Raw genomic sequence first — 15817 nt, 5'->3', positions numbered from 1 at the left:
TCACCTCCACCCCCAAAACTGTCTCCTTCTTAGGCAAGGTACAACCCCTCTTACCAGAGCAGTGGGATGGGAGCCACCAACTGGACACTGGGGACCTTGGGAGGGGAGCCGGCCTCAGTGACGAGGGCATGGGAGGAGGGTGAATCACACACTGGAGTTTTCCACCAAGTACCTGCCCTCTGCAGCTCCCCAGCAGAGCTCTAGACCTTCGCAGCCACTGCCTTCTCCTTGGGATTTTTCCTAGAGAAGGCTCCAGAGCCTGCATATCCCAGGAAGGGAAATGCAAATAGGATCCAGGGCACAGCTCAGCCACCCTGAATTTCCTCACCTCTCTTACCATGGTCTCTCAGCCGAGGAAGCTTCTGAGCCTCAGTCTCCCACTCTGGAAAGGTGGATAACGGATGCTTTCAGGGTTCCTGTGAGGGTTTAAGGCAACTTGGCCAGGCTAGGAAATCACAGGTACTTAAGGAGAGTTGCCAGTATTTGCTGCAGGCTCTAGTAGGGGTTCTAGGACCCAGACACCCTGATTCTGCCCATCACAGAGCCACACACCGAAGGCTCCTCTGGAACAGCCTGGCAGCCGTCAAGTGTGAACACACGTGGGGAATGTGTATGCCCTCGGCAACGATGGGAGGATTTTCCAAAACAGTGTTCTCCGAGCGCGTGTTCACAGCATGGATGCGAAAAGGCCGGTGGCCTCTGGGAAGGTGAGAGGTGGAGTGCGAGCAGGGGAAGTTGCGGGGAGCAAGGGAAATCTCCCTTCATGTGGACTTCCCCTTTATCTGCTCCAACTTCCTAGCAGTGGAGGGTGTGAAGTGACCCTGGCAGTCTGTAATTTTCCACCGGCACCCTCCTCCTCATCCTTCAGGTCCCCCTTGGCCTCTGTTCCCCATCAAGAAAAAACACAGTGGGTCCAGCCCTCAACCCCTTTACCTCGATGAAACCAGAAGTGAGGTCTAGAGAAAAAAATGTCGTGACCTGCCACACGACATGCCCAGCTGGCATGGTGCTACCTGCCCTGCTGGGTCTGCTCTGTCCTTGCATGTTGAGCCCACCATAGGACCCCTCTAGTTCAGCAGGTCTCAACCTGTGGGCTGTGACCCCTTTGGGAGTCACATCTCAGATGTCCTGCCTATCAGATATTTACAGTGGGATTCATGACAGTAGCAAAATTACTTCCCAAAATTACAGTTGGGAAGTAGCAATGAAATCATTTTATGGCTGGGGCTCACCACAACAACACGTGGAGCTGTTTTAAAGGGTCATGGCGTCAAGAAGGTTGGGGACTTGTGCTTTTGCACAAGAGACACCGGAGTCTATGAAAAACAAATTAACCAGCCTACCTCTCTCCCCGTTCTGCTCAGCGAGTCTGATTTTAGCTAATCCTTCCCTGTCTTAGCGGGGCTATCTCAGACCTCTGTCTCCCTCTCTTAACATTGGTCCGCCTTCATCAAGCTCACCCCAACTTCCACACTCCCCGATCCCTCCCCCCCCCCGTTATTAAGACCAATCGAAACTCAAGAAGCCAGAGATCATGTCTTTGCAAGCATCTGCAAAGTGTTGTCCCAAGCTGAGATGAACTAAAAATACAATCTCACTCCAGGAAGCACAATTAGCAGTCATCATATTCTGGCCCCACGCAGACTCGTAGGTAACCCGGCGTGGAGCCCATTTTCTGAGCTCCTAGCTCAGGCTGGGTAGACTACTTCTTGCCTCCCTCAGGAGCCTTGAGATGTGGCTAGGAAAAGACTCTTTTCCTGAGGAGAATGCTGGGCTGAAGAGAAGTGAAACAGTTCACCTTGTGATCGCGCGCACACACACAGTAAATGAAGATGCTGGGACCAGAACCTGTGCCTGTCGGTTCTACCATCATATGCTCCTTTCCCAGATCATGGGGGGAGTCCCAATTCATGATCCTCTGCTGCTGTTATTAGCATTTAACACAGTGATGTCTCAGAGCAGACCCTGGCCTGTACTGGATAGAGGAGTGGACGGGCAGAGGGAGAAAGGAAGGGAGAGAGGGAGGCGATGAATACAGCTGCGGGAGAAAATGGTTGTACGCATCCTTTTGCCAGCACAACTTGCTGCTCTCTCGAAACCATGGACTGAACAGGACATGAGGGGCCCCAGCCCCGCTTTTCCTGGACAATACTCCAGTGCTGAGCAGGGCCATTGGGCCACAGGCCCTTCTTCCTGAGGCTAGGGGGTGGTTTGCTGTGCTGGATTCTTCCTGGGTTTTTCTGCTCTGAGGAGAGCCACCGTGAGGGTGCAGCCACAGTAAGTGGAAGTGTTTAGCAAGAGTACTTCCTGAGTGCCTGCTTCTGCTGGAGTCTGGTGATGTACCGTTAGGACATTTTAGAGGAGAAAACTGAGCATCAGACGGTGAGTTTGCCTAGGTTATTGAATGTGAGAGTTAATATCCAAAGAAGGCTGTAAGCTTCCACAGAGAAGGCTGTCTGGGTGGCCTGTGCATGCACATCATCTAAGGACAGCCCGGCTGTGTGACATGACAGAGTCTGAGCCTTGGATGGTTGAGGTCTCCAGGCAGCCTAGCGGGGTCAGGGCTGGGTAAGTGTCTCCCTGTGCCAGGGGCATCTTCGTGGATGCCAATAGTTCCTATGTTCCTGCCTTCTGCACTGAAATCACCTCCCCTAATGTTCACCTGCCTTCTCTAACTGTGTGGCCTCCGGTTCCTGCTCTGCTTTCTTCTTCAGAAAACTGCAGGATCCAGCCTCTGACCTTCCAGGTAGGGACACAGTTCTCTTCCATCCTTCACCTCACCTCTGCCCCTACCTCGGCCAAAGGCAAACCCAAGTACTGTGGCTCCCAACTCTGACCATTGTCATAGCATGGTCACTCATATCTATAATCTCAACACATGGAAAGTTGGGGCAGGAGAATCTCTGTGAGTTCAAGGCCACCCTGAACTATACAGGGGGTTCAAGGACAACCTGAGCTGAGACCTGAGGTCTCTGAAAATGAAACAGCGCTGGCCAACCCTTGACCACTGACCACATTTCTCACATCCCTACCTGTCTGCCAGTGCTTATCTATCACGCCCATCCCCCAAAACTGAACAAAAAGAACACTGGGCCCCTGGCGTCACTGAGCCCTGTAATGGACCTGGGTGGGTAGGGTACATGGTGTTATCCATCATAAAAATGAGTTTCTACCAAGATGGTCCATGAGATAGATACAAGTCAGAGAGGCACAAACACGTGGTTTTCACACCGTATATGCCACCTTTGTGGCCCTCGTGAGTGGCTCTCACATCCCCATCGCCGAACTACCTCACTTCCTTAGCAGGTTTGTAAAACTTTGATCAAACAAGTGGACAGAGACAGCCTACGCTCTGAATGGCCTACCCAGGTTCCAGCCACCCTCAGTGACGCACTTTGCTCGTTCATGACACAGGCCAGACATGGCGGCACACACTTTTGATCCCGGAACTAGGGAGACAGAGGCTGCTCCACATGACAGGCCCCAGGCCAGCCAAGGCTCCCTGGGAAGACCCTGACAAAAAACATAAAGGCAATGGATGGGATTCTGGTTCTGCCCGTATGTGCGATAAGAACAGCATAAGACTGTAGCCGTGGGTGTTCTAGGAACATGTTCAGGTAGATGGAGATATAAGGTGTGGACTCCTAGGTGTGGGGATATTACATGTGCAGGACCATGACCGAGCCTGTATCCAAATAGTCAGTCACCGAGGAGAGAGAGTCAAGGGCCCCCACACTGCCCTCGATTCCTACAGACTCTTCCAACACAGGACAGCACTTGAAAGATCTTAATAGATTTCCCTTGAAACTGACACATCAAAAGCTGAGAAACCAAGGGCAGGGCAGGGGTTGCGCAGCTCAGAGAGTCACAGGACACTTAGTCAGGCAGCAGCAGAGGACACCGGTGAGTCTGAGGGGAGGCAGATGAGGAGAAGGGCACGTCTCCCCATCCCCTCAGAGGCTGGTTGCTAAAGCACGCCTGGGGCCTTGCTTTAACCTCCAGGCAACGTCCTAGGGCTTTGCCTGCCTCCTGCCTGATTCTCTTGAAACGTAGCTGTAAGGCTAAAGGTCAGGCCCGATACTCAGGGCTGAGGACACGACAATGCCTCCCCCTTGTGGTCATATCTGGAAGTCACAGTACCCTGTGTCTTGAACCTCTTGGCAGCTGAGAATGAAATTGTGTGAAGGAAGTGGGTCCCTCTGCCGGCGGAGTCTGGGCAAGGCCTCCTCTGTAAGCCTCCCCCTATCCCTGGGGCTGACAAGCAAGGCAGGCAGAGACAAGACAGAGGGTAATGTGAGCAGGGAGGGCAGGGGGAGCTGTAATCAGCCTGTCTTCTTCCTTCTTGTAGCCAGGGTCTGGTCCCCTTTGTCCTTCCCTCCACCTCCCTTTTTTAATTCCCCGATGGGGACTGGGGAGAGAAGGGTGATGGGAAGTAGGATAGGGCCAATACAGGACCACGAGTGACACTCTCAGGAAGAATGGTGAGATGGGCCAGATTTCTTTAATCCAAATGTGTGACGGTGGATGTCGGCCTGGCCCTTCATCTGCCCTCCCTCCCCCACCACGGCAATCATGCCTACTTCGTGATTCATAAGAACCCAGAAAGAAAGTCAGGAGAAGTTCAACTTCACACTGAAGAGGGGTCAAGGCACGAACAGAGGACAGAAACCAGGCATATTGACAAGGGGTTGTGGGAGGAAGTTGGATTTAATGGCATGGAGGGAAGAGGGCCCAGCGACCAACCAGGCTTTCACCTCCCCAGCCCTCCCTGGGCCTCCCACACCTCCCGGAAAGGGTGTTACTGGAGCGGGCCTGTCACAATGTTCGGACCACTCTGGAATCGGGGAGTCAAAATAGGAGGTACCGAGCTCAGAAGGTGGACTCCAAATACCCCTTCTTGTCTTAACTGCCCCAGCACAGAGGGGAGCTTCTGCTGCCCTCTGCTCCTACGGCTGTCCCTACAGCCGGGCTCACGGGCACATCAAAGGCCCTGGACTCTAGCAGTTAGACTCCAGTTCTGTGAGAGTAAGAAGTGATGTCATAGGCGTAGCAGGAGCAGTGGGTTCTGGCTGTTTCCTCTGGGGAAGGTCTTCAGCTGGGCACACGAGCTGGCGGAGCCTCTGAAAGGACGGTAGAGACGGCTGTCATGGCAGAGGAGGGGTGCCTGCCAGTGTTCCTCATCACCAGCGTCTTTCTGCCTTCTCCACTATAACCTGCTCCCAGCTACCAACCCCACAGTCACTGCTTGGGTCTCGTAGTTACCCTGTGTCCCCTCTGAAGGCTCCCAGGTACTCTTTCTCTGGATCCCTGGTACCCACACCAGCTCCCATGGAAAGTAACACCCACCTGCCATCCAAGGCCTACTCATCCAGTGAGGTTCCTATCTCTTGTGGCTTTCCCCCCTACCTCTCTGAGTGGGCCCTTGAGAGTCCTAAGCTTGTAGATGCTCCAGGCAGGAATGCAGATCATGGAGGACAGAGCCAAGAGCCACCCCAGGGCGTCCCCCCACCACGGGTAAGTGTACTTCTTATTGTAGGTCAGTGGTGTGTATTTGATCAGGGAGAACAGGAAGGTCGCCTGGGATAAGAAAGGAGAGAAAGAGGTCGGTGCTGGTGTGCCGTCGGCACCCCCGTGACACCCCCCACCCACAGCTGCCTGGTTGGACTTATGCTCCCAGCAGGCTATGCTGCTTATCTAGGTCAGCCAGTCTCCAAACTCCACCCACATTCTGCTCAAAATCTACTCCTGGGTAGTCATCACCAGTGTACGCCCCCACCCCTGCCGTCACTGCAGGGCTCCTGGGTCCGTCCCTCTTCTCCCGTTAGGACATAATTGTTACCATCTCCTGCACTAAGAGGGCTCCAGTCTCCCCCTGGCCCTCGGCACCCAGATCATACCAGGTACCCAGTAGGAGCTTCAGGAATTGCAGAGTCCCAGCTCTCTGAAACAGCCTGGCTTGTGCGGTTTACCTCTCCAGCCTGTTTTGTCTGTAAAGTGAGCTACATGCGTAAGGAGAACACTTCTCCTGTGAGACGCTGAGGCCGGGCACTTGTGTGTCAAGGGCTCTGCAGGCCGGCTGCTGCACCCACAAGTGTGATTCTGAGCATGCTCACATTGTGTGCCAGCCCTGTCTAGGATATCATCCTCACACTGCCCTGATGCTAGCTCATCGGACAGCCCTGAGCCTCTACTAATCCCTCCGTGAAAGGGAAAGGAGGGGTTTATCTTCCTATTTTATCCAGTGAGAGGATGAGTGAAAATCCAAGGTGATGTCCAAGGCCTGAGGAGCTACGCGCCTACACTCCACTGCAACCACAATCCCCCTCCACCCTGCACCCTGCTTTTACCCCGTGAGAGTTCCATTACCATACACACAGCTGGCGTGAAAAAGAGCCAACAATACTTGATAAGAGGCCATGGCTTGTACCCGATCATATCCTCGATGTTGTCATAGAAGCGGCTGGCTCCTGTTAGGGAGAAGGAAAAGGGGACAAAAGACAGATTTCAGGCTGTGAGAAGTCAGGCTGGGGCCAAACAGACTAGGCTGGGCATGGACAAACAGACAAGTGACATAGCTGCCTTTTGGAACCATGGCTGGGAGAACGGCTAGGAGTCACCGGCGGACACAATGGCATGGAAAGGCAACACTGAAGCTGTTTAAGCATTTGGGACCCTTCTGGTGCATGAGGTACAGATGTGACAGGAAAAGTGCGAGTGAGAGGCGGGTGTCTCTCTTCTGTCTGAGAGTGCTGGCGTGGAAGACGCTCTGAGCCCAGGGCAGAAGGCACTCACCATAAACCCAAGCCACACAGAGGGACTCAAAGATGGCCACGAAGAGAAGGCACATGCCACTGGCTGCATAGTAGTCGAAGAGCTGAAACACGTACATACCGCCCTGTGTGGGGGGAGGGGAGCAGAAGGACGGACCCCTAAGACCCCCGTGACACGCAGCCTCACAGCAGGGTGGAGGTGGTGAGGCTCACAGACAGTAATGGGAGACAAGGGAGTTTTAAGCTCTGAGGCCCTGACCAGCCATAGGCGATAGCTGTTTTTTTATCATTGTTTTGGGATGGAAGATGATGAACATGGGAGAGCAGTTATTTTTTTGTCCCTGAGACTATTCAGGGTTAGACCCCAAAGCTGCAGACAGTGTATACAGTCTTTTAAGGAAGGGTCAGGATAGACATCAGTTTCTCAAGCTGATGGGCCCTGCCACCTGTCTTCTCCAGTGTGACACTGACAAAGGCCACCCCTCCCCAAGGTACTGCTTTCCCTTTGAGGTTATCTCTGGGAGAGCGTGGGACCCCACCAGAGAGCTCACTTTTCCCACTCTAAGATTTCCCATCCATTCTTTCCATATGTTCTCTGTAACCCTGAAGCTAATTACCCTCCTGCCGTTCATTCTTTGGTGGCTAAAGAGGGAGTCCGGGTGCCCCCAAGACCTTAGGCCTCTCCTGTGGCCCTCCCCAGCAGGTGTCATTGTCTGTTTGCCTCTTAATCTGGTCCCCACCCAGCCCCCAGACTCTCACCTCTGTGAGCATGACCAGCCCGATGAAGAAGGAGATGATGGACACTATAAGGATGAGGATCTCCCTCCGGTTCTTCTTACGGAACACCCGCGGATACATGTCCACCAGCGCCGTCACCAGGCTTTCTACGCACACAAACTGGATGAGAGGGTAAGAGAAAGTGGGGAAAAGACAGCGCCCTCGACAAGCCCTGTCAGGCAGTCCTGCTTCCTTCCAGCCAGCAGCCTCCGTCTCCAGCCCCCTTGTATGTGGTGGGTATGGACTGGCCCCACCCTGGAATCTCCTCCGGGTCCCTGCCAAGGCCTCCACCTCTGACATTCACCCAGTATCGAAATATTTAGGGTCTCCGGAGGAATGAGCTCGGCCCGCCCTCCGCAACCATCCGTTCCTCAGACTTGGAGTAGCCACCAGATACCTGGCTATCTAGTCCCAGGAGAACGACCATGAAGAAGAAACAGCAGGCCCACAGTGGCGAGAAGGGCAGCATCACCACAGCTCGAGGGTAGGCGATGAATGCCAGGCCGGGGCCTACAGCAGCAGCGGAGAAACATAACCCAGGGCCTGAGCCAACTCCAGGCCTCTGCAACCCCACAGCCTCCCAAGATGGGGCCACAGAATTACAGAGCTGAAAGAAAGTTATCATCACCAGCGCACCCCCGACACAAGCCATCCAAACTTAGTTCTTCATTCCCAGTACCCAAGACACCACCCGCTGTATCACCAGCAAGAAGAGAACCCAGAGACCCCAGCAATGAAGAAACTTGGGTTTAACAAGAGCTCTGGACACTGAAATCTACCGTCTCCAACCAAGGGTCTCAAGCTAAGGACGAAACCCAGGAGCTCACAAGCCAAACAAACCCACGAATCTGGCCTGAAGGAGAAGTAAGAAAAGATGGGAGGGACCCGCTGAAAACTATAGCAGGAAAGGGCAGCTGCTTGACTGTGCTGACAGTTATAGTAAAGAAAAGACTTCCAGGGATGTGGTATGGACCTCCAATTCACTGCGGCTGCCCAGAAGTCTTTTCTCCTCCCACCGTGAGAGAACCAGAGCCACTCTTAGAACCCACTGACACATATGCTGTCAATTAACCTCTCCTCAGCTGATCCAAATGGCAAGAACAAGTTCACCTGCCAACGCCTAATTAAGCCATTGGAGGCGTCCTCTGAAAAACAAAGGGTACCCTGAGACCTTGGACCCAGTTCCCATGTTAGAACAGAGCTGGATAGTGTTGGTGTCAGCTTCACATGGTTTACACCACATGCTCTAAGGGCCAGGCGCTCCCCACATAGCATGCACCATAGACTGCTTCAACGTCCTTTATCGAAAACACTTGGGAGAGTCTTATTCATGAGTGTTTATACAGACCCACACAGTTAGGGTTCCCGACTCTAAAAATCCGAAATGCTCCAAAATTGGGAGCTTTTCCAGCACCACCTCTGGGTCCCGGCTGCCTGTCCCCTGAGCACTCACCTGATTCGGCAACCTCAGATATGGGCACACCCTGCTCCTGAGACATGAAGCCCAGGATGGAGAAGATGGCAAACCCGGCCACGAAGCTGGTGCCGCTGTTGAGGATGCAAAGGGCGATGCAGTCCCTGTGGGGCGTAGGCGGGAGATGGAGGAGTCGAGCTAGATCGGAGAAGAACTGCCAGAGACCTAGGCTTCCTGTCCAGGAGCTAACAGGAACCCCGGGGAGCACCACCTCTCCCAAAGCTGCAGAGGCCAAGGGTCAGACTCCCTGGCAGGATCTAAACTGTCCGAAGTGCGCCCTTCCTCCTTCCCCCGTGACCCCCCAACTAGCTCGTATGTGGAATAAACCATGGTGGTCCTGAAAGAATGATGCTGTGTGGAAGGAAGATGCCAAACATTCCAAACACCCCATCACCTCTGCCCTGACATACTGCTACCGGACTTCTGGGCACGCCGTCCCTCTGCTATGAGCCCATGTGGTTTGGACAAGGATAATCAAAAACAACAGATAATTCTTAGACATCTCGATCTGGTCTTGAAGTGCACAGTAGAATTTGGGGGCTATATTTCAGATAATGTTAAAACTGGCTCAAACTCTTGAGTGTGGACCAGGTAGGCAAGAGAGAAGGGATCATAAAATGAAGAGGGGTGTCTGGGAGGGAGGCCGAGGCAGTGAAGTGAGAATGTCGCAGGACACATCATTTGCCGGGGTAGAGGGCACAACATCTGTAATTACTTCCCAGCCTTGCCAGCTTAGCTCTCCTGTACTGATGAGCCTCTTAATCAGCCAGGGAAGGGAAGGTAGCTCATGTGGCCTTCCAGCCAATCACAGCTACCCTTTGAACCATGCTCCTCTGCCCAGCCCATCATTACTTTTCCATGGCCCTGGGGCTCTAAGTTGGAATGCAGATGGACCAGGTGTGTGAGCTAGTGTGGTCCAGCCTGATCTAGCTTGGCCAGAGTCAGGAGAGTCACCTGTAGCAGTTGTTGTGGTACTGGTTGTAGCTGCCCAGGGCCGTGAGGCAGCCCAGACAGATGGCAAAGGAGAAGAAGATCTGGGTGCCCGCATCCATCCACACCTACACAATGGAAAAGAGGAAGCTGAACCGTACGTAAGGCCACCTGAGTCTCCATGGGAGGACACAGGCAAGCTCCAGGTCCTGGCTGGCAGTGGTGGCAAAGCTGCCACTCACTTAGTGGCTCACCACCTTGGGCCCCTGTATAGAGTTTTCATACGGATGCCACAGGATGGAACAGAGTCGGGCATTCGAAGAAAACTTCACGGAGGCATGGGGGAGAGATGGAGAGGATGCTCTAATCTAGAACTGGGTGTCAAGTATTCGGTCATGGCCCTTGACTCTGCCTGTTTCCTCCTCTCGGGTCTCATGGCAGTGTGACCAGTGGTGAAGGCACTTCTAGAAATGTGGGTCCGTACTACCAAAGCCACTTCAAGCCTGGAGCCTTGCTCCACGGCACTCTGTGTCTTAAAAGCAGGGAGAATAGTCTTCCACTCACGGGAGTCCAGGGGGTGAAGGGAAGAGCAAAGGCTCCCCCATCCTAACCTCGGTGTGGCTGTCACTGTTATCTCAGCTGGCCGACCCAGCCTTACATGTTGTGGTTTAGATCTAACAGCTAGAATAATAGCCCAACTAGAAAAAACATCAAGCTCAGGGTTAAGGCACTCTTCAGGGTTGTGGGAGGGTGCTCCGGAGGCTGCAGCCCTCTTCCCTCCCAGCATTTCCTTCCACAGATAACAAGTCCAGTGCCCAACTCTGGCCTCACACAAAGCTCTCCAGTCTCTTCCTGCCCCTCCCTATTTCCTAAACAATAACCACCACCCTCAGTCTCCCTGCTCTGCCTTCACCCCACTTCTACCCTCTCAATATACTCAGTCCTACTCAAGTGCTCATCTTTCTTTACATGGTAAGGGTCTAGGAGACCCAAGGCAGCTGACTACCTCAGAATCACTCAGATCCTCAGTCAACTTCCACGGCTGAGACTCCCAATCTCAAAGGCTGGAGAAGAACCCAGAACTCATACCTTTTCCAGAGCCCCCTGACGATGCTAAGAGTCAGCTACAGAATGCTGTCATATAGTCCTTGAGAAAGGGCATCAGAAGCAGGAAGTTATCCCACCTCTTATTATAATTCTGTCTCTACAGGCATGGAGACCAAACAGAGAGATGACAGAGAAAAGGGGAAGAGTGTCTGCAGCCTTCTGTCCCCTCTGCTCACTGAGAACCTCACTCCAGGGCAAACCCAGCAGCAGTGAGAAACATAGCAGGATGGGGAAGGGCTGGAGCTCACCAGACAACACGGGAGGTAGAAGGCACCAGCTAACCATGAGGGGACGCTGCAGTGGGGAAAAGTGGGGGATTGAGTCTTTATGAGCAGCTGGACAAGCAGGGGTCAGGAATAGGGAGACCACAAGGACAGGTGAGGGTGTTTTGGAAATTCAGAGTGATGCCACCCACATGTGGCTGTTCCTTCAAGATGTTCCAGATCCTCTGCTCCCCAAAAAATGGTCCCAGTTACCTCATGGAAGCACAGTGGCCTCTCATATTGTTCTGTCCTAGTCTTGCCTAACTGCATAGGATCTGGGCCACTGAAAAAGCAGGACACTGGAGCAAGAAACACTGAGCATGGTCAGAGAAGGTACCCTGGGCCAGAGGTGAGAGGGCTGAGTTAATGGGACAGCTGTTTAGATGCCAGCTGCTTTCTCCCAAATAGACCATTCAGGCCACGGCTGTACAGGCCGCAAGCCTCGCTGGCCTTGGACTTCTGCCCCATGCCTCACAGTGCATTGGCCTTGCTTTACAAGAGCACCCCTGTGACGCCCACAGAGACACTGTGACGGCCCTTAGGCAGCGGCGGCTCCATCCTGCGACCGTGCACATTTGTGAGCTTGGATTTGGGAAGAAATCTTCAGAGGAACCATGACTTGGCTGTTTGCCTCACCTAGCGGGGGTTGGGGACAGGGGAGCAGAATGGGCCACGTCAGGAGAGAGGTTAATGAGAACAGAGAAGCTGCCACAGGAGGGCGAGAGTTCAGAGCTCAAGGGTCAGCTGTGGCCTTTGACGAAAGCCCTCTGACTGCGAGCTTGGCAGGCCACGCTCTGTGCAGCTGCAGCCCATCAAGCCTGCTGGGGTAGGGGAATGGAACAGGATAGGGTTGGGGTTGGGGCGGGGAGACTTCAGGAACACTCAGAGCAAGCTGTTCTGTTCCCCACCACAGGCAACCCAGTCCCTGATCATTCCAGGCACCCTGGGTTTCAGAACAAAACTTTAATGTGTCACCCACTGGGCCCGATGATTGACCCAGAAAAAAAAAGAAGTATGAAAAACACTTGATGGAGTGTGGGTAAAAAGAGTTCATTGGGGAGAAAAAGGAAGAGAGCTCAGCAGATCCAGGAACGATGTCTTCATCCTCCATGTTTGTGGTTAAATGCCTGCTGTTCTGAGAAGGGCATGGCTGACAATGGAACAACCATAGTCAAGCAGATCTGGGCTCCAGCCCCTCCTCTGTTCATTCCTGGCTGCTGGATGTGTCCTCTCTGAACCATCCTGTTCTCATCAGAAAAGTCAGCACAGCAACAGATAATGTGTTTGTGAAATGCCTAAATAAATGTTAATTCCCTAGAGTAATAATAATAATAATAATAAGTAGCTCTTAGAACTCAGATACTTCATAGGCTTTCAGATGGTGGTACATGTCTTGTGGGCTACATGAGTCACGAGCCCCTCCGTGTGTGTGCGTGCACGTGGGTGTGTGTGTGTGTGTGTGTGTGTGTGTGTGCGTGTGTGTGTTCTGGAAATATCAGCGATGAAGCAGACTCTCAATAAGTACTCACCACCAAACCTACCCCTCTCATAGACTAGCTTCTGCTTCTCGACAAGTCTCTCCAACTTTTTAAGCTTTCATATCTCCATCTATAACATGAGGTGAACACCTGACTCGGGATGCCTTTGGTGATTTAAAACAATCCCGCTGTGTCAGGCCTGGCAGGAGATAAGCACCTCGCACATTTGAGCAGCTTTTGCTTCGGCCCTCAGTAGACAGCACCAAAATAAAGAACTAGTTTTGCTCTGTGGCTACAACACCCCACTTCATAAGAATTTCGACATGTGGGGGTCAAAAGTTTCCACAGGGCCCTTTGGACAATCTACCCAGACTCCCTGGCCTTATCCATCAGCCAAAGTTCAGTAGAACAAGAGGTTGGGATGAGGGAGAGACACAGGCCTGGGCAAAGCAGGTGCTGTGTTCCTAACAGTCAGTTCTCAGCATGAGCCCCGGAGCCTGGGAAAGGCAGGAACCTGGCCAGCACACAGCAAGCCTGGCAGAGAGAAGGAAATGAGAGAGGAGCCCAGCAGTCTCCCCTGGCTCTCTGCCTCTGCTCTTGGCGGGAGAGATGCCTTTGGTCTTTGTGTTACCTAGTGGGGAATCTGTACCTTTCTCAAGTGCCAGGCAAACACCAGTTGGAATTATCACGCTCCCCAAAGAGTGCCAACTACATTCAATTAGGGCCTTAGCGGGGTGTTCCACCCTACAGGCAAGGCTCAGCTTACCTACCTTCAACATGGGGCTGCCCTTGAAACTGCTTCCTGCCACAGCCACAAAGCCTATGGAAGAGCCTACAGCCTACAGCTGCCTGAGGATTGAACGATGGCAATTCAGATGATGGCAACTCACTAATGGCCTCACTAATAGCTGGAGCTGAAGGCCCACGCTCAAGTCTTCTGGAAACTATACCAAACACTACAGCTAGAATGTGCCTGGCACAGAGTGCAGCTTGACACAGTTTTCAGTGATCGGCTTGCACGAGGAGCCAGGCTGAACTATGGTGAGCAGACAGGGACCTTGCCTTCCAGAAGAGCTCAGAAAGCTTGTAGGATCTGTCGCGGCTCTGTTGCTCCAGAACCTCAACGGGTCCCTTCTGCAAGGTGGATCCAAGCCTGACTTTACCCAGCCTGCCTGGCCTGCCTACTGTCCTCTATCCATCACAACCTTTTGGTTCCAGGGAAAGACAAGGGCCTTCCAAATCATGGAACAGAAATACACCATTTAAATACTGTGTGTGCCCCGGGGCTACAGTCTACCTATCTGCACAATAGGCCTATCTGCCTATCTGCTCACTTTGCAAAGTGAGCTCCGGAGTCCCGGAAGCTCCTATGGTGTGGTACCCTGTGAGGCATTTTAATAGCCCAAAGGGGAACTGTCACTTCGAGCCGAGGGAGCCCTATGCCCACCCCTTGCTATCTTCCAGCAACTCCACAGATAGGGCTGTGCCTTGCTATTTTTTAACCACTTGGAAGGCCATCCAACAGTCTTCTAAGTGTTGGGAGCCACATGCCCTCAAGTCCCCTGGGGGTCCTTGAGCTGATGCAGAGAGTCCCCCCAAAACCAAGAGGAGCATTACTGGCTGATAACACATTCTCCCCTCTGAGTCAAAGAAGCAAAAGCAGAAGCGTGTAACACTGGGTAGCAGTCTCCACACTCCTGCTGCTTGACTGGCTTTCAACACGCCTGCCAAGGGAACACTTGCCAGAAGCAGGGGCTTTACAATCAGGGTGCTTGGTCCTCCCTCACTGCAAAGTGACACAACCCTCCTCCGGCACTCCAGCCTGGACACAGCGAAGCTGTAGGCAGTGGAGTGAGGATGAGCGTGCGGACAGCAAAGGGAGGCCTGAAGGAAGAGAGACAACTGACAAGAAACTTAACACCAGCCCAGCTGCTCTGGGAGGAGCAGGAAGCAGAGGCTGGAGGGTCGGGTCACTGGGCCAGAGTGAGGGCACCACAGGGCAAAGGAGGTGGCAGGCTGAGGGGAAGAGACAAAGAAGGAGGCTAAGAAGGAAGCATGGGATTTGAGGACGAGGAGAGGAAAGGGGCACAGCCTGCCAGCAAAGGGGCTTAGTGGTATTTGCAGTCCCCAGGGATTATTGCCAGGGTCCCAAGTTCCCAGGCAGATGCAGACCAAGAAAGAACAGTGGCAGGCACTGTGGCAGGCACTGTATGACCACAAGCAATTGCGGGCACAGTCGCTGCAGAAGGGAACACTCCTACTTCCACCACAACGACCACCACCACAGACACATTAGGGACTACCCAGGAGCTTGGGATACGCCATACAGCTCAAGCACCCAGAAGCCACATGGCGGCCTTGTAGAGGCTTCTCACCTGGGGGTCCCACAGGCGTGTCATGTTGGGGTACAGGTAAAACTGAATTCCTTGGGCTGCCCCAGGCAGCGTCACTCCTCGAATCAACAGGACCGCCAGCATGAGGTAGGGGAAGGTAGCTGTGAAATATACCACCTGCCGAGGCAGAGGAGAAAGGAGGGAGTGAGGACGAAGGTGAGGTGCCAGCCTCCAGGATTCCCCAGCAGGGGAACCTCGTCTGTCACAGGAGTTTTCCACCCTGCAGAAAAGGCCGAGGGAATTCCCCTTCTGCTCCTGCCTCAGCTTTGCAGCTGTTTAGCTCCGTCTCTCCAAGCCTTGGACCAAAACTCACCTCTCCTTCCTTCCAGCTCCCCCATCCATGCTATTCAGTACTTGTGGAGTGGCTGGATGGACCTAAGCTTTTGCCCACACAAGTGCTTAGAACTACAACCCCGGGGTCTAGTATGCAAATGTCTGTGTCATGTGATCCCTTCATCCCTGGGCAGTCAGATTAGGAAAGAAGATTTATGAGAGGCCTCCAGGGCAGGAGTCCAGCGGAGCTCAGGATGTTCACAAGTACACATCACACACACACACACACACACACACACACACACACACACACACCACTTCCGACTCTCTAGGGCAATCCACACACACTGTG

At 53.3% G+C, this 15817-nt stretch overlaps 1 protein-coding gene across 4 annotated transcripts in view; it reads right to left on the bottom strand.

The window, feature by feature from the left end:
* Window positions 1–4688: 4688 nt before the first annotated feature.
* Window positions 4689–15817, bottom strand: part of Slc6a13 (solute carrier family 6 member 13) — a 37401-nt gene continuing 26272 nt past the window's right edge. For 3 of the 4 annotated variants that reach the window (XM_055604189.1, XM_055604192.1, XM_055604191.1), the window contains 9 exons: window positions 15175–15309; window positions 9976–10079; window positions 9001–9125; window positions 7945–8057; window positions 7530–7667; window positions 6793–6895; window positions 6367–6467; window positions 5407–5577; window positions 4689–5120 (listed from right to left, as the gene is read on the bottom strand). In XM_055604189.1, coding sequence (XP_055460164.1) covers window positions 4998–5120; window positions 5407–5577; window positions 6367–6467; window positions 6793–6895; window positions 7530–7667; window positions 7945–8057; window positions 9001–9125; window positions 9976–10079; window positions 15175–15309 — 1113 coding nt within the window. In that variant the 3' untranslated portion in view covers window positions 4689–4997. The remainder of the gene's footprint in view (window positions 5121–5406; window positions 5578–6366; window positions 6468–6792; window positions 6896–7529; window positions 7668–7944; window positions 8058–9000; window positions 9126–9975; window positions 10080–15174; window positions 15310–15817) is intronic. The other variant, XM_055604190.1, reaches the window with a different exon arrangement.

This window comes from Psammomys obesus, unplaced genomic scaffold (genome assembly GCF_907164565.1).
Source record: "Psammomys obesus unplaced genomic scaffold, mPsaObe1.curated_primary_1811, whole genome shotgun sequence".
NCBI classification, from domain to species: domain Eukaryota; kingdom Metazoa; phylum Chordata; class Mammalia; order Rodentia; family Muridae; genus Psammomys; species Psammomys obesus.
Note: the sequence above shows the minus strand (reverse complement) of the source record. Positions and strands in the feature narration are given on the sequence as shown.